Genomic DNA, 26,677 nt, shown 5'->3' with positions numbered 1-26,677 from the left:
GCATATCATCGCATCTCATTAAAAAAAAAAAATTAACGAAGTTAGACTTGACTACTTTAAATTATATATTTGCAGACGTAAGATGGTCGATACTCAATTAGGAGGTCTTCTATCACAACTCATATTATCTGTGCCTATTGAAGGTTTTTCGGTTGGAAGCGAACTTTCTGACGAGACTCTCATTAATTCAGTAAAGTTAATATTAAAAGGCGAATCCGCAAAGCTCATTGGAAATGAAAATTACGGACCATTGTTATTTGGAGAGGATTTGAAAAGCATCTTGAATACGTATCCGCAACATGACTTGGTCACAGTACTCAGAAGATATGTGAATGGACTTTTTGAGTGCTTTCATGGTGAATATCGAGGAACAGAGGCGACTTTACATTTGCAGTTGATAGCGATTGCATTCTTGAATACATTCATACAAGTCAACTTTACAGGTCCAGGTATTGATTTCGATTCATCTGACATAATGTTTCCTGGGATAAATAAAGAATTGTTGCAGATTGATACAGTGAGGCTATTGAATCTTGAAGGTCAGCTGGCATACGATTTAATGACTGACCCATTATTCATGGTTCTTGCAAGTATCATTTTTGAAAAATTGATGGGCTTAGAAGATAAGATATCGTTTGTCGATAAAGATAAGACTGTTTCTATCGAATTGATAGTCATGTCAACAGAAAACATAATGAAGGAAGTCCCACTTACTCCACTATTTGCTTCTTTGCAATGGTGGAGGGCAAGGTTGCTACAAGTTCATATGTGCATCGTATCTGAACCTCCCGCTGTTCTTTCGACGGTGACTTCTTTGTTGTTGAATCCTGCCGTTCCTGCAACGCTAGGAAAAGACCTTAATTCACAGTTGCTGAACGATCTTCGGGCCTTTTTCTTTTTAGAAAGCGCCAGAAATGGTATTCACAGTAGGACGGAGAATCTCTCGATTCCCTTCTTGCTAGAGGCTCAGAAAATTTCACGCTTGCAATTGATTCTTTCTGGGGCAAGAGCCAAAAGAACCAAGTTTCAGACATTTTTTACTACATCCTTGATTGTTTTAGCCAAGAGCAATAATTTGTGCTTTGCAAGTCAAGATAATAAATTAGAGGCTCCGGAACATATAGCGTTGGATTCTGAATTGTTACTCGAAAAGCCTGAATTTGAGTCTTTAAATGACTTTGAAATTGAAGGCTCCCAGAATATAAAGAGGACTAAGATTGACCAGGAGTTTGAAAGCAATTTAGACAATCGTTCTTTACTTCCAATTGCATTTAAGCAGGATGATATACCTGTGTCACTCAAAACGTTGGATCCTAACAACCAACCACCTTTGAGCGATATAGACAATGTTCAATTATTATTGAGGCTAACAACTTTAAAACAGACATCACCATCTAACGATCCATTGGTGGAAGAGGAACTTCAGGCATTGGTGGGCAGAATTGTATATTCGCCTTCTTCCAGTGTCAACTGGTCTATTTTCTCTAGGGCTTTATGGGAAAGATCTGTTTTGGAAACAAACAAGGCAAAAACGATCGAAAGAGGTATTTTGCAGATGACATCTTTAGTTGAAGAAGTAGATTTGAAGATCAAGACCAAAATAATCCCTAAGTCAAATGAAAAAGAAGAATCGCATGTATCTTCGAGGCTTAAATATATTCACTTGTTACCCTTAATGCCTCAATGGTCAATGGATAAGGCTTTAGCAGAAAGGTACATGTCTATTGGAGCATTGAAATCGGCAATTGAAATTTATGAAAGATTAAATTTTATATGTGAAGCTGCCCTATGTTACGCAGCAACAGAACGTGAGTCAAAGGCTGAAACAATGTTGATAGAAAGAATCAAAAGACACCCAGAGGATGCTCGTGCAATTTCAATCCTAGGCGATATAAAGCAAGATCCAAATCTCTGGCTTAAAGCTTGGGAAATAGGCAGATATTCGAAAGCAAAAGCTTCGCTAGCACATTACTTTTACAGTCCACCACAGTCTTCAGGATTGACAAAGAATCTTGAGCTTGCAATTAATAATATGCATGACTGCCTAACGGCTAGTCCTTTAAATTATGATAATTGGTTCTTTTATGGTTGTTGTGGATTAGAGTCCGGTCAGTTCGAATTAGCATCTGAAGCTTTTACCAGATGCGTAGCTATAGACGATTCTAATTCATATGCATGGTCGAACTTGGCAAGTTCTCTTCTAAAGTTAGAAAAGATAAAGCCTGCTTTCAATGCTTTGAAGAATGCAGTAAGGAACGCCTCCGAATCCGGCAAGTCGTGGAGAATCCTTGAAAACTACCTAAACGTAGCAGCCAAGTTAAACGAGTGGAATGATGTATTGATTGCTGTGAGAGAGTTGATTAACATGAAAGGTGGTAGTGAAGGAGAGGCATCAATAGATATACCAATAATCGAGAGGCTCGTGGATATTTTGGTAGCAACTGACTATCCCCAGGAGGGTGAAAGAATGACTCACTTTCAGAGTTCATGTGTGGATCTAGTCTGCAACTTAATGCCGTCTATAATCACATCTTCCGCAAGATCTTGGAGAATAGTCTCGAGGGTTGAATTGTGGAGAAAAAAGCCATGGAATGCTCTAGAGTGTCATGAAAAGGCATACAGAGCAGTTTTGAACAATCCCCTGTTAGATACGGTTGAATCAGTATGGAACGAAGCGGTTGAAGCCTGTTCAGATCTTGTTGCTGCATATGAGTCATTAGGAGAACTTCCTGGAAAGCACAACGCTGGTGATCTTATTTGTAAGGACTGGAAATACAAAGCGAGGACGTCAGTGCGTTCTTTGATGTCGAAGGGAAAGGTCGCTTGGGAAGATACTGATGGCTGGAATACACTTTCCAATTTAAAGGAAGAAATGACTCGTTAGAGAGTTAATACTTAAGATTATCTGTTTCGCTGTTTCTTTGTGGTCGCTGTATATTTAGATAGAGAAGCGTTTATCCGTATCACAAATGTACGATAATAATGTATACTACAAATTGATGTAAACTGGACTTTTAGTAGCTTTTGAGATTTAATGAACAAATATTAAAAAATTCCAAAAATATAGGAAAAAAAAAAAACAATAGTTCTAACTCATTTCACGTATCTAATGTAGACAAAAACAGTTTCACCAGTCCACGAGAGCTCTATGAAAGGTCTTGGAGACTCTTTTTGAAGGTTTTCTCTACCGTTTTTATTGCGATACCTGGGTGTTACGAAGAGGATGGCTGCGAAAATGGTATTAAATAAATAGTTTTTATATTAAAGTAAGAAAACCACACGTACGCAGTTACCAATGTGACGACAAACTAAAGAGTGACTAGTTCAGAGTCTTCACCAGGCACATATGCCCCTACCATGGAATGTTGACAAGTATTGTACACCATTTTAGAAGATCACAAAGCTTAACTTTTAAAAGAGTAGATTAGAAAGAGGGCCCCTTCTTCAGGTGTTAAGATATCCGTAGGGTTATCATGACCTGAAATGAACAGCCATTCTAGTTCTCGCGGGGAGTTATTGTTAAAGTCTAATATTTATAGTAGCCATTCTACGACATAATTTATTCTAACTTGAGGCTGTGAATTAGCGAAGGGGATATTTTAAACACCATATTCACTGGTTAAACACATGATAAATTATGCCAGACATGCCAACAAAGAGTCAGTCTTACGACGGTATAAGAACTATCTAGTTGATGTACAGTGTCTATAGCTGAGCTTAATTACTTGTCCTTAGTGTAGCCGTACCAGTCTTCTGTTTCACATATTTTTAAACGACATTGATAATGTGCACACTTTTTGTTGTAGTTCATTAAAATTTGACTCCACGCGTATTCTATACCTAGTATATCTTCTTACTTTTACAAACAAGAGAAGGTTTGGGTTTTAAAGGTCTATTCAAAGAAGATTACTCTTCATTAGGGAAATAAAGGAAATTTCTTGAGTAAAACTTTTTTTTTTAGCCAAAAGGTGTTTATTACAATATAGATTAATTGCCAAAAACTTAACTTCTAGATTCAGTAATAGAGATAAATAACTGAAGAATGGTGGACGACAAGTACATTGGGTTGGCGTTAGCCACATCCTCATCATTCGCTATTGGTACATCGTTTATTATCACGAAGAAGGGATTAATGGATGCATCTTCCAGAAACGGCACCGATCAGGTTCAGGGCCATGAATATCTTCAAAATCCCATCTGGTGGGCTGGCATGATAACCATGGCAGTGGGAGAAATTGCAAACTTTGCTGCGTACACATTTGCGCCTGCCATCTTGGTCACGCCCTTAGGAGCATTATCAGTCATCATAGGAGCCGTCCTAGCTGCTATGTTTCTTAAAGAAGAGTTAGGCACCTTGGGAAAAATGGGCTGCGCAATTTGTTTGATGGGTTCAGTAATAATTGTAATCCATGCTCCTCCAGATAAGGAGATTAAAACAGTTGACGAGATTTTAGCATATGCTTCTAAGCCTGGATTTCTTTTGTACTGCTTTCTTGTCGCAATTTATTCATTATTCATGATCTACAAGATTGTACCAAAGTATGGACACACGAATCCAATGATTTATCTTTCCATTTGTTCCTCTGTGGGATCTATTTCTGTTATGTCAATTAAGGCGTTTGGTATTGCCTTGAAATTAACGCTTGGAGGTCACAATCAGTTCACACATGTTTCAACTTACTTGTTTATTTCGGTTGTGGTACTCTGTATTCTCACCCAAATGCATTACTTCAATAAAGCATTAGACCAGTTCGACACTTCAATTGTTAATCCATTATATTACGTTACTTTCACAACATTTACCCTATTAGCCTCCTTTATTTTGTTCAGGGGGTTTAACACCACTTCAGCTGTTAATATCATTTCTTTATTGATTGGATTTCTTATAATTTTCAGTGGGGTTTACTTGTTAAACATTTCAAGAAAGGACAACGAAGGCAGGTCCAGAGAAATCTTCGGAATTCATCAAGGCAAAGATATGGCACCGCTAGACAATGGAATTGGAGGATTTTCTTCTATGAGAAGATCTATGCAAGTAAATGCAGATGCGTATGACGAAGAAACTCTAGGCTTGAGAAGATTTGATAGCTTTGAGTTAGGAAGTGATGAAGAAGTATCAAGACGTTAAAATCAAGAGATAGAAGGTGGAGCGCAAAGAATATTTAGAATGTAAACTCTTAGATAGATTTTGTTTCATGGCGCTTCTCTCAATAAAATGTTCTCCGAGATATAACTACAGCTCTCTAACGTAAAAGTTATACATTGGCAAAAGGGTACATAATAGTGGTCGATCACCTCAGGCAATCAGATTACTGATATAAATTTAATAAATTAATGCAACTAAATATCATCGATATCCAACTCGTCATCCTCTTCTTCATCGTCATCATCCTCAGCACCAAACTCGAAGTTGACTTCTTCATCATCATCAGCACCAAATGTATCAGTTTCATTAATCTTGGCATTCTCGGGTAATTCACCGTTGCTCTTCAATGCCCTAGCCTCATCCGAGTTGTATTTGTGAACAACATCACACTGGTCGTCTTGAAAATCTCTCAAAGACACCAAAATGATATCTCCCTGCGACATCCACACCTTCTTTCTCAACTTTCCTCTAATATGTCCCATACGTTTAATTCCGTCAAAGCATGTCACTTCAAGTCTACCATTACCAACCATCTTCGTAATTTGTGCGTATTCTTGGCCATCCTCTTTTAAGATTAATTCTCTCTTTTGGCCTCCATTGACATTCTTTCCTCTTCTTCTGTTCTTTCCTCCTTTACCTTTGCCTGATTTACCCATTTTGATTACAAATAAAACAAAATACAACGGACTTTAAAGAGAAAAACGCTTTATAAGGTGTATTTGCTTCCTGAAAAATTTGAAGTGCCTGATGAGAAAAAAATCGAGTAAAAATTACGTAAGCAGAATATGGAATACTACTATAAGCTGAAAATAAAAAGAAGAAGTCGAATTGAGACATAAGCGATATGGATTCATTTGAGGCAAGTGCCCAATTTTCACAGATACTACGTACACTAGTGCCTTCTTTGCCTAGCTTAACGAAGGCTGCACATTTTGCTTTGAAAAATGCCGAGAGCGAGGACTTTTTATTCCCATCTATGATGGATATATTGAACGATAACACGGTGGAAATAAATACGAAGTCAACGATATTTCAATTCATAGAGGTTTTGATTAACGAATCATTTGCGGTATCACAGCAGTCCAAATCACACTACAGCTTTCCGTACATTCAGAATTTAAAGCAATCGCTTCCAGCAATCATATATTCTGTATTACCAGACGCCAATAATGCCAATTTGTTCAATGTTTATCAGAGCTTAAAAAGTATTTCAAAAGTGTTCAAGATAAACTGTGACGAGTACGATAAGAAATTTAATTCGAATTTAATAGACAGCGACGACTTGGTGAATCTTGATAAAGATATACCATTTCCCAAGATTGAGCTTGGGGATATAGTTGTGGAAGAAAATGATTCTTTAATAGCTGCATGGTCCCTTTTAATCAGCAAAAAGAAACAGAGCCAGTACGAGAGACTTAGGTTATTGAAACATTCGAAAATGATCCAAGAACCCGTCGATGAAGACCAAATGTTTGCCCTTAAGGATAAAAATGACGAGTCTAAAGACTTGTTATCCAAAAAGCAGATCCTTATGAGGATGGAGGACGACAGAGAAGTTCATAAAAGATCGAAGGAGACATTGTGGATGGTAAATAGACCAAAAGAATCTAGTTTCATAACAGAAAATGAGTTTCTTGAGTATTACTGGAAGAAACATCATAAATTGAACCCTGAAGAGGACCAAGCTTTATTAGAATCTCTTGATGTGTTGAATGAAACAGTCGCAAAAAGCTACAAGGATAAACAATTTTAATCAAAATTTAAACATTAAATGACTTCATAATTTTATAGCATAATTCTATTCAGTGCCCCTTGGCAACATCACGTCAGAGTTGAACTCGATAATATACTCAATAACTCGTTCTTACCCAGTACAGCATAATTGGCTGATGTACGTACCTTAGTTTCCGTGTCCAAAATTGCAACCGTTATCTTTCCAGCAGCAGAAATACCTTTGTACGACGTAACGTATTCGAAGCAAGGTTCAACTATTGGAGTAGAAGCACCACTTAAAAATATGGCACTTAAGCCTAATTTCTTGTCACAAGCACCATCTAAAGTTATAGATTTTTGGTCTGTCAAGGCTTTTTTGTTATCTTCTGCAGAACTTGGAGGTGAGTGAGAACTAGAACTTGGAACATTCTTCACTTTATACTCTTTAATCAATGATTGGGAATCAAGCCCCAGCTTATCACGATTATAATAGGACATCAAGAATTTGACAGCCTTCAATGCCAATTGGTTTTGTTGAACAACAACCAAATTTTTAATTAAGGTAGCGTGAACACCGTCTTTCTCTTGGAACAATTCATTAATATGTTGTATACAATCTCCCATGGCGTCTAAACTTCTTTCACGATCATCAATAAACGAGCTACCAGCGTGGAAGCGAACCGTACAATCTTCTATTTCGCAGAATGATCCTGGTAGCCTCTCAACCTTTGATTCGATCAATTGAATAGCTTGGGACATCCAAGAATTCAATTCAGATTCATCAACAATAGAAATCCATTTACTTGAGCCCACCAACTTGATATAACCACCATTTTCGGCAATCAAACCGAGATTGGGGGCCCTTCTATAAATCCTTTCGAGATCAGACCTCTTGAGGACACTGACGATATAAATATGATTTTTAGGATCACTCAATAAATCACTTAATAATAACAGTAATCTAGCATCAGAAAATGAAGATCCTTTGTTAACTATTGGAGTTGTAGTAGTTATACCTAAGCTTAGTTCCTTAATCGCTTCCGTAGGTACTTCCAAACTCAAAATAAATAATCTTTTACCGTTACATTCCATCGAATAAAATTTATTAAAAATTTTACCAGTGAAATGTGTGAGGTTAGAGATGTTTCTACACTGCTCGCGATTCCAAGCCAAATTAATGCTTTTCAAACAAGTAGAAACCCAGTTTTTAGAGTCATGAGTATTGACTATTTTCGAGCAATTACTCCAGCGTTCGAGCTTTTCACCAGGATTCATGGTTAACAGTCTTTTGAAAGTAATCGAAAATGCTTTAATATCCCACGGATTGATAAGCAAAGCCCCTTTTCCGTTACAATAAAGTAAGGGAGACGATCCAGTAAATTCAGATAAAATCAAAGGTGACTTCTTATTGTATGTAGAGGTTATAAATTCATGGCATGTCAAATTCAAGCCCTCTCTCATAGATGACACGACAAAAACATCTGCTTCACACAAGAGAGCCAAGTATTGCTCGAATTCCAAGTCCTTTTGAAGGAAAAGAATGGGTGGAGTATCCGAAATATTTTCTGTTAATGAGTTAATCCTTCCGACTATTTGCATTATTTCAGATTCATATCCTGGGTCAGCCGATGTACCGATACAAATTTGAATAAAAACTACCGTTTCAATGTATTCTGGATTGTCCTTCAAAAATCTTTCATAAGCAAGCAACTTCTGTTTTATACCACGGAGCTTGTCAAGTTTATCCCTGCTGACGATCAATTTTTGATCGGGCCATCTCTCTCGTATCATGTGTGACCAGTCTAACACAGCTTTTGATTTTGTTAGATCGAAGAGCGACTTCGCATTAATACCCACAGGAATTGTGTTTGTCATAGTAAAACGACCTTCATAAGAAACACCAAACTGATTCGTATCAGCCAAAAGTAACCTGTTACATGTCTGAAGAAAATGTCTCACATATTCGTCTGTTTGAAAAGAAATACAATTCGCACCCAACATTCCCTTCAATAAGGCTTCTCTTTGAGGTAAGCAACGGAACACCTCTGAAGATGGAAATGATACATGTAAGAAAAACCCAATTTTTGCATTAGGAAGCTTTTCTCTTACCATTTTCGGAACAAGGAGCAAATGGTAATCATGTATCCAGATCATATTTTCTGGATCGTTCGGGTCTGCCTTACCATTTACTTTTTTATATACTTCAACTATCTTATCGGCAACTAGCTGGTTCAATAACCAGTACTGACCCCAAGAATGGTCTTCAAAAGCTTTCGATTTTGGATCGTCTGGGATTTGGTAGTGCAAAGTGGGCCAAAGAATGTGCTTGCAAAATGATTTATAGTGTCCTTGAAATGTGAAATCGTCTGGAAAAACTGGCTCACATGAGTATTCATCTTGAAGCCTTTTAGAAATCTTTTCAGTAACCTTTTCAGGGACCGCATCACTTGGCATAGCTAAAGTGCCTACCCACAAGCGGCTCTTAATCACATCAGACTCAACCGATAACCTAACCGCTTTAGTTAAAGATATGTTACCTTTTTTAGCAAAAGCAACATTCCAAGGTGCGGTTTCGAAGATATTGTTGTGGTTAAATAAACCCTCTTCAATATCAGGTTTTGAAAACCCCCCAAACGGTGCTAACTTGCTCTCCGACCTCCCATGGACCATGTTATTAAAATCATTTTTCCATTCGTCATCTTCCAGAGACACATCAGACTCCAGTGTATCATCTTGGTCTTCAGCAATAGCAACAGAGCTTGAGCTACCGTTGTTATTCAAAGTGAATGATGGACTCTGTTTTGAAACAGAACCTTTATTTCTGACTGACGGAATTGATAGATTGGAATTAAGGGACGTTAAGTTTGGAAAAGAAGTTGTTTTTGACTGCCCCAAAGCTCCTAAGTTAGTCGCTGATCTATTAATTTTCAAGGCCGGCAAGCCAAGATCAGCACTCTCCTTCTTTGGATCAACTACCGAACTTTCGACTTTGAGGTTGCTATACCTCGATTTAGGTTGGATATACTGAGGCTGGGACTTTTCATTCTCTTGCGACAGATTCAATTGAGAACTACTGGAAGAAGGTTGTAACTTATGTTTGTAAAAAAAATCTTCCCCTGAATCCCTAGCGCTTTCGTTAAGGCTTCCGATTCCAGGTCTTTTAAACACATCAGCAGACCTTGTAGACCGGTACTCAGGCATAGGAGTTTGCTGTCTAGAGTTAGCTAGACTTAATGACGGAATTATAGAGCCCTGCGATTCCGAGTTGATAGGCTTGGATGCGGATACATTAATCCTAGACCGTGATTGTGCCTTCTCATGGACATTGCGGCTATTTTCCTCCCTCCGTGTCACATCAATGTCGAAATTGCTATGAGATCCAACTTCAAAATGAACTGTGTAAGGTAAAAATCTATGTTACAGTTAGTTTAAGATGCCATTTCGATTATATTGCTTCGCTTGTTATCACTTACAGAGACCCGATAATTATAGTCATTTTATTCAATCTTTATTTATTATAAATGACTATATTTGATTAGACTTCGTTTTATATTTATACGGTCTAAAATCTATGAATACAATTACTGAAGGTACCAGGTGGGATGTTGCTTCTAGAAAGTTTCACATCAATATAGTTGCCTTCACGTGACATCCGCAAAAAGTTACTCTCAGTGGATGCGGATGCTGGAGAATGTCACTAAACATCTTCGAGATCATCGACATCCAGTTCGTCTTCGAATAATCCTAGAGACATCAGATTACTGTCATTAATAGGCAAGTCACTTTCAGCTTTAGCTAGTTCTTGAGTCAAGAGGTCTTCCATATTATCTTCATCGGACAGAAGTTCCGGCTGCGAATGCGGAACTAACGGCTGTATCAGAAGCGGCTGCACTATATTCTGTGGAGGGCTACCTTCATGATTTTCTAACGTTTCACGGGGAGAAGTGTGCGATTTCTCGCTATCATTATCTCTTCCAACAGTATCGAAATCGGGAACATTATTATCATCGCTTTCATCACTATCAATTCCCAGAGGATCACTAATATGATTGAAGTTGAAAGTGAACTCTTTAGTTCCAGACTCTTTTTCATTGCGTGCCTTCTCAGCTTTTTCCTTGAGGATTTTGTCTATTCTCTTTTTCTTTATCTTCTCTGCCGACCTCACAGATTTGATAACAGACTTGAACTCTTGCTGCACAATGTTTCTGAAGTATTCATTATCTTCAAGCGTTGGAAATGATTTCGCATAAGGTGAATAAAGCTTCTCTGCTTTCATGAAAATATTAGATCTTCTCCTTTCTCGCTTAAGTTCAATTTCCTCTTCTTTCCTTTGCTTTATCAAAGCTCTCTTCTTTGCATACGCTACAAAATCGAATCTAGTAGAACCAGGAGCCAATACCAGATTATTGCCATCTAGACTCTTCTCTTCAATTCTTTCAAGTTCCGGAGCAGGAGTTTCGACATCAGTCTTTTGATCATGCGCTACATCACTCATTATGCTATCTTCATTATCGCTATCAGCCCCCAGGTCGTTCAACTGAGACTCGAAATTCGTTCTCCATTGCGAATAATCATCATCTATCAATTTGTACAATGATTGCTCTGTTAACCGGGACTGCTCAACTAATTTTAACCTAGCTTCTTTCTCTGACATTATATCCAAGTAGTCTGAAGTATTTTGATAAGTGTAATCTGGTGGAAGGTCAGGCAAATAGGATGGAATATATTTGGGTCTCTCAGTCCGTCTCGGTACGAGTTGAGACATTTCATAATGGTCGTTTACGAAAAATGGTAGAGCGGCATCATTTTCTGAAATTGAGTGTCCTGCCAAAGTCGAAGTTAACTCATTGACCTGTCGAGTAACTATGCCTACTTCCTTCTTGTAAACTGAAGACACTTGTTTTGATATGAGGTATTCTTCACCTATTCTGAAAGGTTTTATTTTTTTTATGCTGAAACAAAGATTTATGTCATTGAAAGACGGCTTTCTTCTTCTCAGGTACTCTGCTAGCTTATGCAACAAACTAATCAAATCATCAAAATATGTAATGCATAAATTAGTTAATAGGTCCAACACTTCTATGGTACAAGAAATTCCACGAGCATTCAACATAATGGCAATCAATTTCGTAAGTTCCAAATCAATAGCGCTTGTATCTTCACGTGTAGAGATTGCTTTATTAGCCCATTCCTTAATATCATCAAACAGAACAGCGTTAACATATTCCACATCATTCTCTCCTTCATTATGTTTAGCATTCTCACGCCGTATTTTATTTATATCATCTTTGTTATCACTGGTGCTATTGGCGATGCGAGAGCTTCTTCTCGTTCTCCTATGACTAGGACTCAGTTCACCTCCTGTAGCCATGTTCTTAGAGCAATATGAGAATGTTTTATGAATGATCAATCACACATAGGTACGTCCCCCGTCCTAATTACAATAAATATATTGAGCTATAATCATATGATGGTGTCAATACTAACGACTTTGAACTTAGAAAAGTTACACAAAACTGAGCATGTTTAAGTACACATACAATATATATATAGATAGTATTACGGATCTAAGAATATTCATGTGTTGCTCAAGAGGTATTCAATCGCACCTTGGACACTTCCTCCAGTTCTTCTCAAGGCCTCGACATTTCTGTCAAAATCAAAGAATCCCATGTCATTAAGTTGTCGCAATTGAGCTTCGTAGCGCTCTTCTGGAGGACGGTTATCAGGAGGGGAAGCAGCAGCACCACCACCACCAAACATAGAGAAAGGATCAACAGGTGGCATACCATTGGGAAACAAAGAAGCGAACGGATTAGCGGCAGCATTACTTGGGCTCTGGTTAGTAGCATTTGGATTAGAGGTTTCTGTAGACTCTGTTGTTTCTGAACCAACAGTAGGGTTTTCGCCAGGAGCAGGAAAAGCAGAAGGCAGGGCACCACCACCAAATCCACCCATTCCAGAGCCTCTGCTCATCTCCATCATCGATCTCATTAACTCAGGATTTGAGAGCATTTGCCTGAAAAATGGACTTTGTAGCATTTCTCTCGCTTGTGGACCCATTGCTCTCAATTGGGGATTCTGATTTATCATATAGTCCAACATCTGAGGATTAGATAAGAGCGAATTCATACTTTCTTGAAACATTGGATTGGACATCATCAGAGAAAGCTGTTCAGGGTCAGGCATTCCTGAATTCATTCCTCCATCAGGTCCAAACATGGACGCCGAAGGAAGCTGAGAATACCCAGCATAGCGTGCACCAGTGAGATCTGCCAACGGATTGAATGAACCTTGACCAGCGGCAATATTAGAGGGAACATTTGGTGTTGGCGATGTATTGTTAGTACCATTATCACTACTTGTAGAAGACGATTGCTGAGCCCCTGCTGGTTTTGATCCTCCAGCACTTTTGACTAAGTGAATAGTATGACCCGATTGAACCTTGTATGAGGCGATTGTCTCCGTATCTTTTAAGACCTTTCCTGAATAAATCAATCTTTGCCGTCCTGCCTCAATAGATGCTTTCTCAGCTATTAAGTTCTTTAATTCCAAGATTGTTAGCGATGGTGATACATTCAATTCATACTTGGCATCTCCTGATGATTTAATGATAATGTCAATATTATCGGACATTATTAAGTTGTTATTGTCTATGATTAAAATTAGCTGTTTAATTTATCATTATGGATCTCGCCTGCGAAATCTTGGAGAAAAAGTTCCCATATTATTAAGAAATTTCTAGAACTCAACAATAAATATCGCTACATGCTCGCTAATAGATAGCGTGAAGCACAGATTTTAGTGAGAATCTCACCATTTACTCTCTAGAGACTTGGTTGATCTCTATTGCCAATTTTATTGTGTACACTTCATTGTTGCTACATGGATCCAAGAGAAGAGGTGCATAAATAATATATATACTCATAGGTTTAGTATGCATTGTAATATGGCTTAAGAATTTGATTATCTATTTGAAGGCAATGATTATGATTAAAAGGTGGAAAAAGAATTAAAAATATTAAGGACATATTGGACGACTTAAGAAGATCTCATACTTATCAAAGATGAGGAAAACTTGCTAGACTTCACTTACTTACATCTACTCTCGATCCGCAATCCAAACATGTGTAACCATCTAGGCCATCATCAAAGTGAGACTTTCCCTTGCTTTGCATAAGCGACCATTCTCCCTTTGCGGGAATCTTTTTGCACTCTTCATTGAGGCATCTGGCTGATGTTTTCTTGTATCTTAAGCCACAGGAATTACAAAGTTGTCCATCTTTAATTGACCAGGATGGTCTCCAACAGGGAGATTGATCGGAGCCACATGACAAACACACTCTGATGGTCAGACTTCCTTTGGTTGGGGACCTGAGAGGTTCAGTTCTTGCTTTTTGCTTTAATGAAGGAGGAGTAATAGGCACAAACTTTGTTTGAGGAGTGGGTAAAGGAGGCGATGACACCATATGCGTACGACCCGGGGTTGGAATATTGGAATTATCTGTGACTGTGTACGGCTGATAAGCATTGACTGACAGTGCATGCCTTGTAGGTGGTGATGGTAAGCTGTGGAAATGCAGATATGAATTTGTCGACGATATTGGGGGGGAAATCATCTCACCATGAGTTCGAGGAGGAGTAGCACTATATTGAGCTGATTGGATTGTTGTCTCAAGGTGATGATGCGAATGCCTATGGGAGTTGAGCTGTTGATTCTGACCAAGAGCGATTGATGCATGTGCTGGTGTATCAGAAAGCATTGTATGACTTGAATGATATGGAATTTGATGCGGTTTGCTTAATTGGATCAATGAATGGGCCAATTCGAGATATTCTGGATACCTCTCGACGTCCCTCATGTAGGTCTTGTTTAAATAAGTGTAGTTAGATTCGAAGGGGAAGTTAATTTTTTTCTCAAAATGATTGACCTTTGGAATCAAAGTTGGCTTAGTGATTTTGGAGCTTATTCTGGAATCAAAGTTTGGTTTATATGCTAAGTTATTTTCAACAGCTGCTGAGGAATGCCTGTTGAGATAGTTATATTGGTTCAAATTGAAATGCTTGGAGCTCTTATTTATGGTATCGAGTAATTCGTATCTCCAGTTTTCGTCGTTGGGTTTGTATGTGTCGAAATAGTCAAGGGAGACTGTTGGTGTGATAGGTTTCAACTTGATACTGCGATTGGTTCCACTGAGTGAATTCTCTTGTAACGCATCTGCTAAGGAAGGAAGTTTCTCTCTAACGTTAGATTTGTCTTTTGTAGAAGGGGTAACTGACCCAGTCAGACTGCCCACCTTCAGCTTGTACCGAACTGATGGTTCCAAGAATTTCTTGTTCGGAGACAAAGACCGGGCTCTATATGTCAGATTTTCGTGATTTCTGCTGGTAGATGAAGCGCACGGCTGTGATGGAGGTGCTGTCTTTGATCTTTTTTGGTCTGATTCATCTGACTGAATGGAAGTAGAGGACTCGCGGAGCATGTCTCCGAATGTCCTCTTGGAACCATGCCCTGAACTCTTTTCTCCGCTTCCAATTGGTGTATTAATCTTGTTCTTGAGTTGGCTTAATATCTCATTGCAGGAACGAGATCTGATATGACCTCGGCCGAATGAATTAAACTGATGATTGTTTAGCATATTTGCCTGAAGGAGACTCATTCTATGACTCGTACTCTGGATAAGTCAAATGGATGCAAAATTCCTCGATATATTCAATTAATGTATTGAACCAGTATTGTTAGGTAATGGTAACCAGAACAACCGAAGATTAATCTTTTGATTTCCTTAAACTAGTAAAAGGGATACAAATGCGAAATGTAGGATCCCGGGGACGACAACGATTAAAAAGGGATAGACACCTGAAAAGAATGAATGTTAACCGATAAAGTAGGCTGTAGTTGAGAAAGCCGATTAGCGAAAGTATTGGCCCGTTAAGTGGTCGGTGTTTTTGGAATCAGGTACAAAGGCGATCTTAAAGAGCGTGGAAAGGATGCGAAAGGCTTAGGTTAATCAAGTAACGGAAAAAGTTAGTATTAGAGAACCCATCATATTTATAACACGCATCGAAGGGATTGATTTAGCTTGGATCAGTCTGTTTTAGGATAAGTATCCAGCCATATGATCGATTTGATGTCGTGAGCTGATCTTAGCCAGCCCCATTGGGAATCAGGATGTCTAGTGCTGGAGTGCGATTAAAAAATGGCTGGTTAGAGCACCTACCCTGCGTAGGCACCCCTTCACGATATCCTGATTTGGGCTCAGGACAGGAAATATCTCCTACACTATTCCTATATTGTACCTGGACGAATCACACTTACGCAGGGTCTGCTGAGTGGTGGATTACAAGTCAATGAAATTGTGGGCATCTCACCAGCCGCGATAAGATATAGATATCAATTGAGCCAATTTTCATTATATACTACACAATAAGCTGTAGTAGACAATGTCATATACTTACATTATAGACCATACATGGCTTGATAGTTCACTCATGAGAGACTTTCGTTCAATCACTTCAAGCTGGCTCTTCTTTGACTGTGGTAAAGGCTACACATTATAGATTCAAGTCACGTTCATTCTTTTACTATACACTTTAAGAAACCTCACTTCTTTGCTTCGTTTTCTGCCTTATGCTCTGCTTTATTTGCTCCAATTGACCCAGCAACGGAAGAGGCTATTCCTCCTGCTTGTCCCAATCCCAAGTGATTTGCGATCGAGCCTCCGCCAACGCCCCCGGCTACAGAAACTGCGATGTCTTTAGCTTGGTTTAATTTATGATGGTCTTTATCACCCATATTTTTAGTTTAATTTAGCTTAGGGTGCTTCGTTTGCCTATGACGATATTTGTCAATAAAGCATTGTCCACTCTTTATATAGCGTTGTAGTGAAGTTAATTGCTATTGATTTCATAGCCATTCTACCGAACTATGACCGGAAAGACCGCAATTGGCCCTTACGAGGACAAAAATTTCATGATATTTTGTTAGTTAATGACTTATAACGCAATACTACCAGGACTACACTAGGCATATTTGGAGGGTCTGAAATGGTACCGACGCAAGATGTTTGTAAGTAATAAGATTTGTTTATGGGCCTATATTAGTTTGCAATTTCTAACAGAATATTTTAGCACAACCAGTAGAACCATTTTTGAAGAAGTTGTTATCATCATTGGATTTACAATACAGAACCCCAACAAACCAATACCCTAATGTCGAAGCGTACGCAACGCAATTTGCAAAGCAATTAAAACCGGCCTGCGCAATCATTGTTAATGGCAAACCATTAATTCCAACAAACAATAATGCCAAATTGGAATTCCAGAAGAAATGGCTAGCAGTACCAATAACATCACACCAGTTGAACAGCTATGACTGTCATTTGATACCTGGAACTGGCACTTACGTGATAAATTTAGGTGGAAAATTGAGATTTGATGAGAGTGGGAAGAATAGGCTTGGAGAATCGGCTGATTTAATCGGTCAGAATACAGCAAAAACGTCTAGACCTATATGGGGTTCTTGGTTTGGTTTTAATTTGAACTTGGTCGTTGACGAGTCATTAGTCGCAAATAATGATGCGGAGGTGATAAATAGCTTCAACTACAGAATTACATATAAACCGGGTGATAGTGTCATTCAAATTTTATGAACGATGATTCATTGAAAAGAAATAAAGCATTTTACATATATCAGCTCTTGAGTGAGACTTTTAATATACATTTATAATTAAGTGGTTGTTCTGACGTATTCGTTTAAAAGTAAACCTAAATATTTGTCCGAATATTGGGTAACTTCGTCAGTGGCATTGTACTTCAATTGCTTAAGGGCCCACCTAACATTGGGTTCAATGAAATTGTAAAAAATCACGTCAATCTTTTTCTCATCGGGGACGCTATCCGAAACCTGTGTTGCTTGGACAACACTAGGGATTGGAAAGTTGACAACTGGTTTATGAGCAGTATCGTCTCCGTCGCAACCAAAATCATCACAAGTTACATAACCTTTAGGAAGCTTTTTTCTACCACTTCCAGAGTGTAGTTTGACCCTGTCTAATCTACTGAGTTTAAGAATTGGATAAGTGAAATGCTCTTGCCTCTTCCTTATGCTGGATTCCTCCAAACGCATAAAATATTGGTGCACTGGCAACAATGGATTGCAGTCAGAGCTGTCAGGATATTCTGAAGGAAATATATATCCTTGTTTGTTTAGAATATGAGATATCTTGAGAGCAATTCGCTTTGGGACGGACAATTTAACCCACAAGTTTTCAAATGGTGATACAATATATTGGCTATCAATCGTGTAAGGCCCTTTATACATATCGTATCTAATGGAACCTGTATTTATAATAATGATTCGATCATTAGTGGAACCATTTTGAGGCAATGTGGGTAATATCTGTGACGTGAGTAACAGGAAGATACTTTTGGGGTGACTCACAGGAACGTAATCCAAATAATAGTTCTCTGCAACATAACCTATAACCTTGTGTAGCTGGAGCTTCTTTCTGGTATCTTTAATAAGCTTAGAGACATTTTGACCTTCCTCAGTATGAAAACTCTCGAGATTATTAGCTTTGGAATGATGCATAAAAGAGTTCAAGTTAAAATCAATATAAGATCTGGAAAACTTCTCCGTGACATCATCAGAAGCCACATCGACGTTGACACTCGCCCAGCCCACCGTCTCACAAAATCTCCCGCTTTGTAAGCCAGACAGGTTACCATCAAAGACTGTAAAATCTCTTATATGACTATGGCCACCAAAATACTGGATAATAGTGTTTGGATAAAACTTGCGTAAGAAGAGATGCAAGTTATATAATTCTTTCCATTCGTGTGTTATAGGTATATGGCCAAATATGATTAAAACATCAACAGCCTCTGGAGGATGTGCCTTGATAGTTTCTTGGAACCATGTGTGCTCATGAATGATTTCCTCAATAGGGTATACTTTGGTTTTATCATTGTTTCTATTAAAATTGAACAAGAAACTAAAGGCAAGGACCTTGTATCCTTTTTTTGGAGTGACAAAATACTTGTATTTCTGACCAAATGGTACCAAAGTACCATTTTTAGAAATATATTCAACATTGGAGCAAACATAGTTCGTACCGTAGTGAGCAACAACCACGTCAGCTTCTTGCTTAGAATTCTCCCACAAGTATAGCTCATGATTCCCTATTGTTGCCAAGTCATAGTCTTGCTTAATAAATATAGGTAAGGCCATCTTACCATTAGGTTCAGTAACGTCAGTTAGCCCATTCCCATCATGTCTATCACCAGTATCTATTAACAACAAATCCACATCCTTATAATTTGCTATTTCCTTTAAGCGAGTAGTGAATGATATGAAATCTCCCCAATTAGCATGGTATTGCTTTTGGTTTAAGTGTCCAGAATACCATCCATGTGTATCTGTCGTATGTATAAAGTTAACCTCACCCCATCTGATATCTCTTATCAAACTTCCAGTCAGATTCAAAAACGGGAAAGAAAACCAAAAATATATTCCGAAAGCACTTAAAGCTACAAGGAAGAGCCTTGTGATATACCATTGACACACAAACCCCATCAGTAAGCTTCTTTATCGAATATATAATATTAAAGTAGCTCTCAGACGGAATGTCAACTTCGAGGACGCGAAAGGGATCCTTCATACGACCTTAACTACAAAGGTTTTTTTGATCATCACGTTGATAATATATGTATATTACATTAGAAGTGCAACTAAACAGCTAATTGTAAGATCACAAATAGTAAGGAATTGCCCTTTATTTATCTAATTTGAATAGATGATGGGAATTTACAAGCCTTGTTGAGCTCTTCTTCTGTCTCTCTCTTCTGAGATGGACAATTTGATACCCTTACCCTTTGGCAAGGAAATCCATGGCTTACCAGCTTCAGTACCGACAACGAAAACGTTAGTTAATCTGGTGACGAAAGTGTTGTCGAGAGCATCCTTGATATGAACCAAGTCGAAACCACCCTCGTGTTTTTCTCTGTGGACAATAACACCAACTCTTCCCAAGTTACGACCACCAGTGACCATGACCAATCTACCAGTATCGAATTTGATGAAATCAGTGATCTTTCCAGTTGCCAAGTCAATCTTTACAGTATCATTGGCTCTGATCAATGGGTCTGGGTATCTGATAGTTCTACCATCATGGGTAACAACGTAAGGGATACCTCTTTTACCTAATTGAACTTTTCTTACTTTACCTAACTTGTAAGAGGCTTCTTCAGCAGTGATTCTGTGAACGGTGAATCTACCCTTAACATCATAGACCAATCTGAAGTTTTCATTGGTGGCTTCTAAAGAAATGACATCCATAAATCCTGCTGGGAATGTGGAGTCAGTTCTAACCTTACCATCAACCTTAACATGCTCTTGCATCATGATAGCTTTAACTTCTCTACCATTTAAGGCATACTTAAGTCTGTTTCTTAAGAAGATAACCAATGGTAATGATTCTCTTAACTTGTGTGGACCTTGAGATGGTCTTGGAGCATAAGTTCCGGACAACTTGTCCAACATCCAGTGATGTGGAGCTGCCAATCTCTTCAAGTGCTTCTTTGGACCTCTAGCCATTTTTACTACCAATTACTATTGCTTGATAAACAACTTTACTTCACATTTCAATTTGAGAATTTTTCACTAGATCCCGTAAGACAACTTTAGCTCGAAACTGCACATAAAGACAAAATTTTCGAACGGTCTAATAGGATTTATTTTGACCGAAGCCCTAAACACAAATACGCACGTGATATGTATTGAACAGGCCAGATAGGCATTTCAAGAGTTACTCAATGATTTCCCTTACTTAGCAATAAGATTTAACTAAATATACTTACTTCCAGCGACCAAACCATTTTCCATTACCTTTCAGAGCTAACTCAGTGTCAAGCTTTGCATTCTCGCTTATAAGAGTATCAAGCTCATCTTGCAATTCTGCAAACCTCTCTGTCTCGTTAGCATTAACTTTTAATAGCTCTTGAATGTCATTCTCAATCTTAGATGGAAGCGCTGGTGATTTCATAGAAGATGTAGAGCCTGATTTGAGTGATGCCAGGGAAGAATCACCAGCTACTTTCGACTCCAAACCTTCTGTCTCTTGCTTTAAGTGGTCAATTTCCCCATTTAAATCAGCTATTTCACCTTCAAGTTCAGGTAAGGCAAATTTAATATCTACCATCTGTTGCACAATTCCAATGTGCTCACGGTTGAGATTTGAGTAGCTCGTTTCTAATATTTTGATCTTATGTCGTAAGTTCCCATTGTCAACTTTTATTTCTTCAATTTCAGAGAGCTTGGCCTTCTCATTATCATAGATGTTCTGGAATTCGTTTTCAAATTTGCTCAATGCCACAGGATCAATGTTGATCTGCATGGAATCGTATACTAAGTCATCCAACCTATAATAGCTATGTTCGCCATTTTGCGTGGGGTGAGAATTCGAAGTTCTTTTTGAACTGGATAAGATTGAAAATCTTCGAGACACACTTCCTGCTCTTTTCAACAGCAGCAGCTTCTCATCATGGAAGTCAATATATTTCTCGTTCACGTATACATTGAACAATTTGTTTTTTAGGAAATCTAACAATCGATCAAAATTTAATAATAGCAAATTTGATTCATTCTTCAACATCAAATTAATGCCAAATTTCAAGATAGATTCAACACCTTGAGTAATTATAATATCATAAATTCTGATGACTATATCGAGGGGAAACTTGTAAGCGAAAAATGTTAAAAACCACTGTGAAGCATACATTGAAGACTTAATTCCTTGTTTCAGCAAATGGTTGAATAGCACTGGAGATAAAGATTCAAGCAACCTATCAAACTTATAAAGTAACAAATGTAATCCCTTCATTTCAGGACAAAATAATTCTCGTAATTGATAGTCTTTCATTAGGTTAACCAACAAACAAAAACATTCCGAATCATTCATATTCATGATCAAAGGTATAGCTATAAAGATCATTCCTTGTGTATATCCGACATCAGGATCAAAGAGAGAATATGCTTTAATAACATTAAATAGCTCGTCGCCTTTTCTGACCTGGTCAACATTTGTGAAAAAACTAGTTCTCGTCAAGTCTCGCTTAATCGACTTCTCATGCACTGAAGGGTCATTCTTAAGCTGATAGTAGAATTCCTCCAACTGATAATTTTTGGATTTTGAAATTAGCTGCCATATGATGCCTCTGATCTCTTTTGGGATGCCTTTCATGATTAAATCATTCAATTGGTCAGGTTCACTTTTGAGCACTCCCTGGTAGTCATTTACGATTTTTGTCCAGAAATCCCAATCAATTTTATATTCAAATGTATCCAAACTTCCTACCGTATTCTTTATATCATTATATGTTTTTCTGATACTCTCTGTACCAGAATTTATAGATGCTCTAACTTTTGAATCCTTCGACTCAAATTCTTCATTTAATTGATTATAGTTCGACTGCAACAAATAGTTAGAGCTTGTTTTATCAAAAGTTGAATATATGTGATTAAATTTATCAACCTTGGATTGATTTGATTTGTTGATAAAGGCGGCTTCAAATCCATTCAACAGAAACCAGTCTTTAATTGGGGTTCTTTCAGGCACTTTGGGAGATGAGCCATTTGTGATATTCTGCGCCAGGCTCACTTCCTCCTGGTCCACGAGTTTCCGAACCTCTTCAGAGTCAGGCGCTTCAACCGAATCAATATTTGACTCCTCGTCCTTAGTATCACCGATTGAATTCAAGTTTACATTCACAACTTCTGATGTGATCCCTGCTATATTCTCATGTGCTTCAGAAACGTTCTGAGGGTTCAATCCGTTGTCATCTTCCCAATCTCCTGTTGCTTGCACAGACACATCGTCCAGTGTGAGCGCTTCTTGACTAGGATCAGATTTACTAGAGGTATCCTTCTCATCAGCTGAAGGATCCAAAGATACATCGTTAATCTTACTCTTACCTTTGTTCTTGCCTTTATTTTTATTTTTTCTCTTCGATTTCGTTGATGCTTTCGTGTCTTGTGCTGCAACGGGCGTTTGATTATTTGTATTCGATATATACTCTGATTGAGCATCCTCAAACTCATCACCCGACAATGCCATTACTACTCCTTCGTTCTCGATGGCAAGGTACAGATGTCTAGCGAGTCGGTCTAATATTAATTACTGATAGAAAATACAAATAGTAAATATTAGTTTTGAGATAATCTTAAAGATTGACCCCATACAGTCCCAATACAAATAATAATGAACTTAATATAATGAACTTACCTGATTCATTCATTTACAATAAATAACTAAAAAACTAAAGTGAGAGACAAACTAGTGTCTCTAAATTCAACAAAAGACAGTCAGATATAAATATTTCTAATGAATGTACTGATTTAAACAGAAGTGACCCAATATGATTCGTCGTAATCGTTAAACATAACTTCGGCATTAGAATTTACAGCTTGAGAAATCTCAGGTGTTACAATCCTAACAACCTCATTGTTGGAGAGCGGGTGAGCTAATGAACTGCTCAATATATCATCAGTGGATGCTGTCATTGATGACACTGTTTCATTAGTATCGAAATAAGAGCTCAAAATATCATCACGATCAACGGCTGAGTTAAAAGAAGCGTATGATCCAGGTGCTGAAGGTCTCTCGGATGAACTCTGATCTTCATATATATAACCTCCTTGGATGTTCTTCTCTCTGCATAAGCTTTCCAATTTCTCCTTGTCGCAATTAGGGAAATGTACCCTTATAACATTTTTGGAAGAAATATACTCAAGAGGAAGTTCACCAAGTTCGAATAAGTTAGTAAGATCTTGCTTTAATTCTTCAATTCTTTTCAGAAGAGAGTTTAAATCCAGAAGAAGTTCATCTAATATGTTTTCACTTAACATGGTTTCGGAAGGAATGCTAACGTCTAGTTTGATTGGGAATTCGATGTAACAGCCAGTCTCAAGCTGCTCGTATTGCAACTTTTCTTCAAAGGTTGCCGGTGGGTCATTCTTGGCCATTGAAAGGGTTATTCTGTGAAACTGCGGTGAGAGAGACAAATTCAATCTAATAGATTGCTTTGGCCCCTTTTGAGTCCTCAACTTCAAGCGATTACTCTCAATATTAGAACTATTGTTAGAAAAAGGGAAGTTAAAGAAGGATCTATAAGTAATTTTCACATTTTGATTGAACATCTTTACTCGGTACGAGCTTTGATATTTCTGGGAAAAATTACTAAACAAGAACCCCTTCTTGAGTGAGCCAAAAATCTTCGATGGAGGTTGTCTGACAGGGCACTTATGATAAAATTTGAAGAACCTAAAATGATGAAACCTTGTGCGATGTGATTTACAGTGGTTGTTGAAGTTAAATGTTCCATTAAAACCACTAAAAGAACCATAATACCTAATAAACTGTGACCTATGACTTATTTCTCTCCCACTTCTTCCCATAAATCTTTTTCCCGCATCAACAACTGGTATAGGGATGGCCCTTGGTTGTACTTGAGTTCTACCAGCGAGCTCATTACCAACTTCTTCTAAGGCTCTTTGGACCTTTCTGGAAACGTTTCTACTACCTAAAGCAATCAAATCCTTTAGTTTCTGTACGCTCATGGCTTCAGTTGATAAGCAAATCAGATATTACTGCCACTAGCGTTCAAACAGCTTGACCTAAATGTTGCTCAAAGAATATAAACTTTAAAATCCCTTATATCGCATGTGCGTGTTTTGATTCAAAATACTATTTCCGTCTCCGTCTAAAATGCGAAATCGGACTAAGAAAAGAAATTTGCACCCATATGGTTAAAGAGACACACATCCGAAGAATGAAGCTTAATCATCAGCCAGGGACTAGTCACAAGAAGGAGAACATTGCTATACCACACAAGAAAGCATTAAAATCAGGTGAAAATTACTATTGCACAAAAAATTGTCGTTATATCGTATATTTGAATATCACAATGGGCAATCTATCTAGAAAAACAGTTTGTCACAACATATTTATATATGGTACGAGTAAATAAAAGTGCTCAACATTATTGATTAAGATGAACAATTTTCTCAGGAGTTTATAAGTGTAGAGTCGTCTATGGCATCATTGAATATCAAATCATAATCAGCCCCATCAGTATTGAAGAGAGCTGTGTTCTCTTTTCTTTGTTTCTTGAAGGTAGGTTCATTGAACAAAAGATCCTGTTCAGATTCATAGCCGTATGAATTTAATGATAATAACGACGTAGGACTCGTGAGAGAGTTTTCTGAAGAATCATTTTTGATAATCGATGGCTTGACATACTTGAATGAAGTATTGTTACCAGTTGGAATATTGTTCATGGCAAAATCATCAATAATCTCTTGTTTTATTCTTATCCTCTCCATGTTGTCGAATTGACCTGACTGAAGCCTTGAATGACCTTGTTGCAAAGCATTCTCGTTGGAAATAATAGAGTAGGATGGTGATTGGGTGATGGCATTAAATTGTGAGGTCATTGGTCCTAAATTAGGCGACAAACAAGGAGTCTCGATAGGATTGTATTTCTGATGATTTTGGTTGTTGTTTAAGTTGTCTATATCTTCTTTCCTGTCAGAGATCTCACTTTGACTTCTGGACCTGTAGTTTTCATTGTAATCATTATATTTTAAATTATTAATTCCGTCAGATGTTTCCTCAGCCTGGGCAACTTCGGTGGATTGTGTATTTATGGAGCTAGCAAGATTTCGATCTGTGTCCAGCGTGCGTGTGTCCTTGACATTATTTCTAATGGGCCATAACTTGGTCTTGTAGTTACGATTCCTTAGCAAATCATCTATATCATATTCTTCTGGTAGCAAGAAACGGACCATTCCCTCCAATTCTCTCACTTTGTTTTCAACTTGAGTCAAGTGGGCTCTAGTCAAAGGTGATCTGACAGCCCTCGGACTGTAAGAGCAACACCACCTATGCTGGATACATTTAGAACAACTAGGCAATTCCTTGGAACATTTGAGCTTCCTCTTTCTACAAGAATCACATGCCTGTTCTATAGCGTGGTCGCTACTACCTGTTATTGACCCTGAAGTCGCTTCTGCTCCAGTTGCATCTGCAACTACTTCATTCCTTTCCATTGACAGCTGCATTTGATCTATATTCTTCACTGCTGTTTTATTCTATCCTCTGCGTTTGCAGTGTTTTGCTGTTCGGTGACATCAAATTTTTTGAGCAACGTCCTTACTGTCTGACTTATATTGGATTGAAAAATTTACTTATCGCGAGAAGTCCGAAATCCCTAAACTGAATTCAGGTAATTAGCGACCAACGCAGCAGTGAGGAGACACTTTGATGTGCGCAGCAGAGACACCGCAAAGGAACAAGCTAAATCGCTCCGATAATCTACGAACTGCATATACCATGACCCATGCCTCCCATCGTACACACAATTTGGTCAACACAGCAATCATGCCGCACATCGCTGCTGCACAACAAAATGCACGCAAAGAAAACTACTGCACATCAGTGGTCGCCTGCATGACGGCGATGCAATCATACAACATTGGCCATGCAAAGTTCACGTTCTGTTATTTCAAGAACAATTGTGCATTGGCGTTCTCTAACAAAGTGTGCATTGATGTCCCGCACAGTTGTTCCGTAAACTATCCCCCCCACTTTGCTTTCCCAACAGTCTGCTAAATTTTCTTTGATGCCGCTACCGCTTAGCTACTCATCGTAATTGTCGATAATCATGGGAAGCTCCGACTCCGAATATTCCTGCAAGATGTTTTCGAAGTAGTCATATCCCTTTCGTCTATACACAATATACACAATAGGGGTGAAGGTC

At 38.2% G+C, this 26,677-nt stretch overlaps 15 protein-coding genes across 15 annotated transcripts; 4 read left to right on the top strand and 11 right to left on the bottom strand.

The window, feature by feature from the left end:
* Nucleotides 1-82: 82 nt before the first annotated feature.
* PRCAT00004715001 (tetratricopeptide repeat-containing protein) lies at nucleotides 83-2,884 on the top strand (the record flags this gene model as incomplete). Its single annotated transcript, XM_062954729.1, has 1 exon — nucleotides 83-2,884. The coding sequence occupies one exon, from the start codon at nucleotides 83-85 to the stop codon at nucleotides 2,882-2,884; it is 2,802 nt and encodes a 933-aa protein (XP_062811403.1).
* Nucleotides 2,885-4,042: 1,158 nt separating this feature from the next.
* Nucleotides 4,043-5,128, top strand: PRCAT00004714001 (uncharacterized protein; the record flags this gene model as incomplete). The annotated part of the gene is made up of 1 exon (XM_062954728.1): nucleotides 4,043-5,128. The coding sequence occupies one exon, from the start codon at nucleotides 4,043-4,045 to the stop codon at nucleotides 5,126-5,128; it is 1,086 nt and encodes a 361-aa protein (XP_062811402.1).
* Nucleotides 5,129-5,340: 212 nt separating this feature from the next.
* Nucleotides 5,341-5,802, bottom strand: TIF11 (Tif11p; the record flags this gene model as incomplete). Its single annotated transcript, XM_062954727.1, has 1 exon — nucleotides 5,341-5,802. One exon carries the CDS (start codon nucleotides 5,800-5,802, stop codon nucleotides 5,341-5,343), a length of 462 nt encoding a protein of 153 aa, XP_062811401.1.
* Nucleotides 5,803-5,990: 188 nt separating this feature from the next.
* On the top strand, nucleotides 5,991-6,899 carry PRCAT00004712001 (uncharacterized protein; the record flags this gene model as incomplete). The annotated part of the gene is made up of 1 exon (XM_062954726.1): nucleotides 5,991-6,899. One exon carries the CDS (start codon nucleotides 5,991-5,993, stop codon nucleotides 6,897-6,899), a length of 909 nt encoding a protein of 302 aa, XP_062811400.1.
* A 68-nt stretch (nucleotides 6,900-6,967) lies between these two features.
* Nucleotides 6,968-10,355, bottom strand: TPS3 (trehalose 6-phosphate synthase/phosphatase complex subunit; the record flags this gene model as incomplete). The annotated part of the gene is made up of 2 exons (XM_062954725.1): nucleotides 6,968-10,271; nucleotides 10,333-10,355. 2 exons carry the CDS (start codon nucleotides 10,353-10,355, stop codon nucleotides 6,968-6,970), a joined length of 3,327 nt encoding a protein of 1,108 aa, XP_062811399.1.
* Nucleotides 10,356-10,556: 201 nt separating this feature from the next.
* Nucleotides 10,557-12,230, bottom strand: PRCAT00004710001 (uncharacterized protein; the record flags this gene model as incomplete). Its single annotated transcript, XM_062954724.1, has 1 exon — nucleotides 10,557-12,230. The coding sequence occupies one exon, from the start codon at nucleotides 12,228-12,230 to the stop codon at nucleotides 10,557-10,559; it is 1,674 nt and encodes a 557-aa protein (XP_062811398.1).
* A 206-nt stretch (nucleotides 12,231-12,436) lies between these two features.
* PRCAT00004709001 (ubiquitin domain-containing protein DSK2) lies at nucleotides 12,437-13,495 on the bottom strand (the record flags this gene model as incomplete). Its single annotated transcript, XM_062954723.1, has 1 exon — nucleotides 12,437-13,495. One exon carries the CDS (start codon nucleotides 13,493-13,495, stop codon nucleotides 12,437-12,439), a length of 1,059 nt encoding a protein of 352 aa, XP_062811397.1.
* Nucleotides 13,496-13,947: 452 nt separating this feature from the next.
* ASH1 (DNA-binding transcription repressor) lies at nucleotides 13,948-15,519 on the bottom strand (the record flags this gene model as incomplete). Its single annotated transcript, XM_062954722.1, has 1 exon — nucleotides 13,948-15,519. One exon carries the CDS (start codon nucleotides 15,517-15,519, stop codon nucleotides 13,948-13,950), a length of 1,572 nt encoding a protein of 523 aa, XP_062811396.1.
* A 944-nt stretch (nucleotides 15,520-16,463) lies between these two features.
* On the bottom strand, nucleotides 16,464-16,655 carry PRCAT00004707001 (uncharacterized protein; the record flags this gene model as incomplete). Its single annotated transcript, XM_062954720.1, has 1 exon — nucleotides 16,464-16,655. The coding sequence occupies one exon, from the start codon at nucleotides 16,653-16,655 to the stop codon at nucleotides 16,464-16,466; it is 192 nt and encodes a 63-aa protein (XP_062811395.1).
* Nucleotides 16,656-16,922: 267 nt separating this feature from the next.
* On the top strand, nucleotides 16,923-17,511 carry MTR2 (Mtr2p; the record flags this gene model as incomplete). Its single annotated transcript, XM_062954719.1, has 2 exons — nucleotides 16,923-16,932; nucleotides 16,991-17,511. 2 exons carry the CDS (start codon nucleotides 16,923-16,925, stop codon nucleotides 17,509-17,511), a joined length of 531 nt encoding a protein of 176 aa, XP_062811394.1.
* A 77-nt stretch (nucleotides 17,512-17,588) lies between these two features.
* Nucleotides 17,589-19,436, bottom strand: PRCAT00004705001 (uncharacterized protein; the record flags this gene model as incomplete). The annotated part of the gene is made up of 1 exon (XM_062954718.1): nucleotides 17,589-19,436. The coding sequence occupies one exon, from the start codon at nucleotides 19,434-19,436 to the stop codon at nucleotides 17,589-17,591; it is 1,848 nt and encodes a 615-aa protein (XP_062811393.1).
* A 231-nt stretch (nucleotides 19,437-19,667) lies between these two features.
* Nucleotides 19,668-20,456, bottom strand: RPS4A (40S ribosomal protein eS4; the record flags this gene model as incomplete). Its single annotated transcript, XM_062954717.1, has 1 exon — nucleotides 19,668-20,456. The coding sequence occupies one exon, from the start codon at nucleotides 20,454-20,456 to the stop codon at nucleotides 19,668-19,670; it is 789 nt and encodes a 262-aa protein (XP_062811392.1).
* Nucleotides 20,457-20,715: 259 nt separating this feature from the next.
* GYP5 (Gyp5p) lies at nucleotides 20,716-22,974 on the bottom strand (the record flags this gene model as incomplete). Its single annotated transcript, XM_062954716.1, has 1 exon — nucleotides 20,716-22,974. The coding sequence occupies one exon, from the start codon at nucleotides 22,972-22,974 to the stop codon at nucleotides 20,716-20,718; it is 2,259 nt and encodes a 752-aa protein (XP_062811391.1).
* Nucleotides 22,975-23,255: 281 nt separating this feature from the next.
* PRCAT00004702001 (uncharacterized protein) lies at nucleotides 23,256-24,476 on the bottom strand (the record flags this gene model as incomplete). Its single annotated transcript, XM_062954715.1, has 1 exon — nucleotides 23,256-24,476. One exon carries the CDS (start codon nucleotides 24,474-24,476, stop codon nucleotides 23,256-23,258), a length of 1,221 nt encoding a protein of 406 aa, XP_062811390.1.
* Nucleotides 24,477-24,923: 447 nt separating this feature from the next.
* Nucleotides 24,924-25,979, bottom strand: GAL4 (galactose-responsive transcription factor; the record flags this gene model as incomplete). The annotated part of the gene is made up of 1 exon (XM_062954714.1): nucleotides 24,924-25,979. One exon carries the CDS (start codon nucleotides 25,977-25,979, stop codon nucleotides 24,924-24,926), a length of 1,056 nt encoding a protein of 351 aa, XP_062811389.1.
* Nucleotides 25,980-26,677: the final 698 nt, after the last annotated feature.

This window comes from Priceomyces carsonii, assembly GCF_900007245.1.
Source record: "Priceomyces carsonii strain CBS4050 genome assembly, scaffold: Debaryomyces_carsonii_scaffold_5, whole genome shotgun sequence".
NCBI classification, from domain to species: Eukaryota; Fungi; Ascomycota; class Pichiomycetes; order Serinales; family Debaryomycetaceae; genus Priceomyces; species Priceomyces carsonii.
The sequence above is the reverse complement of the archived record's forward strand: the minus strand, read 5'-3'. Positions and strand labels throughout refer to the sequence as shown.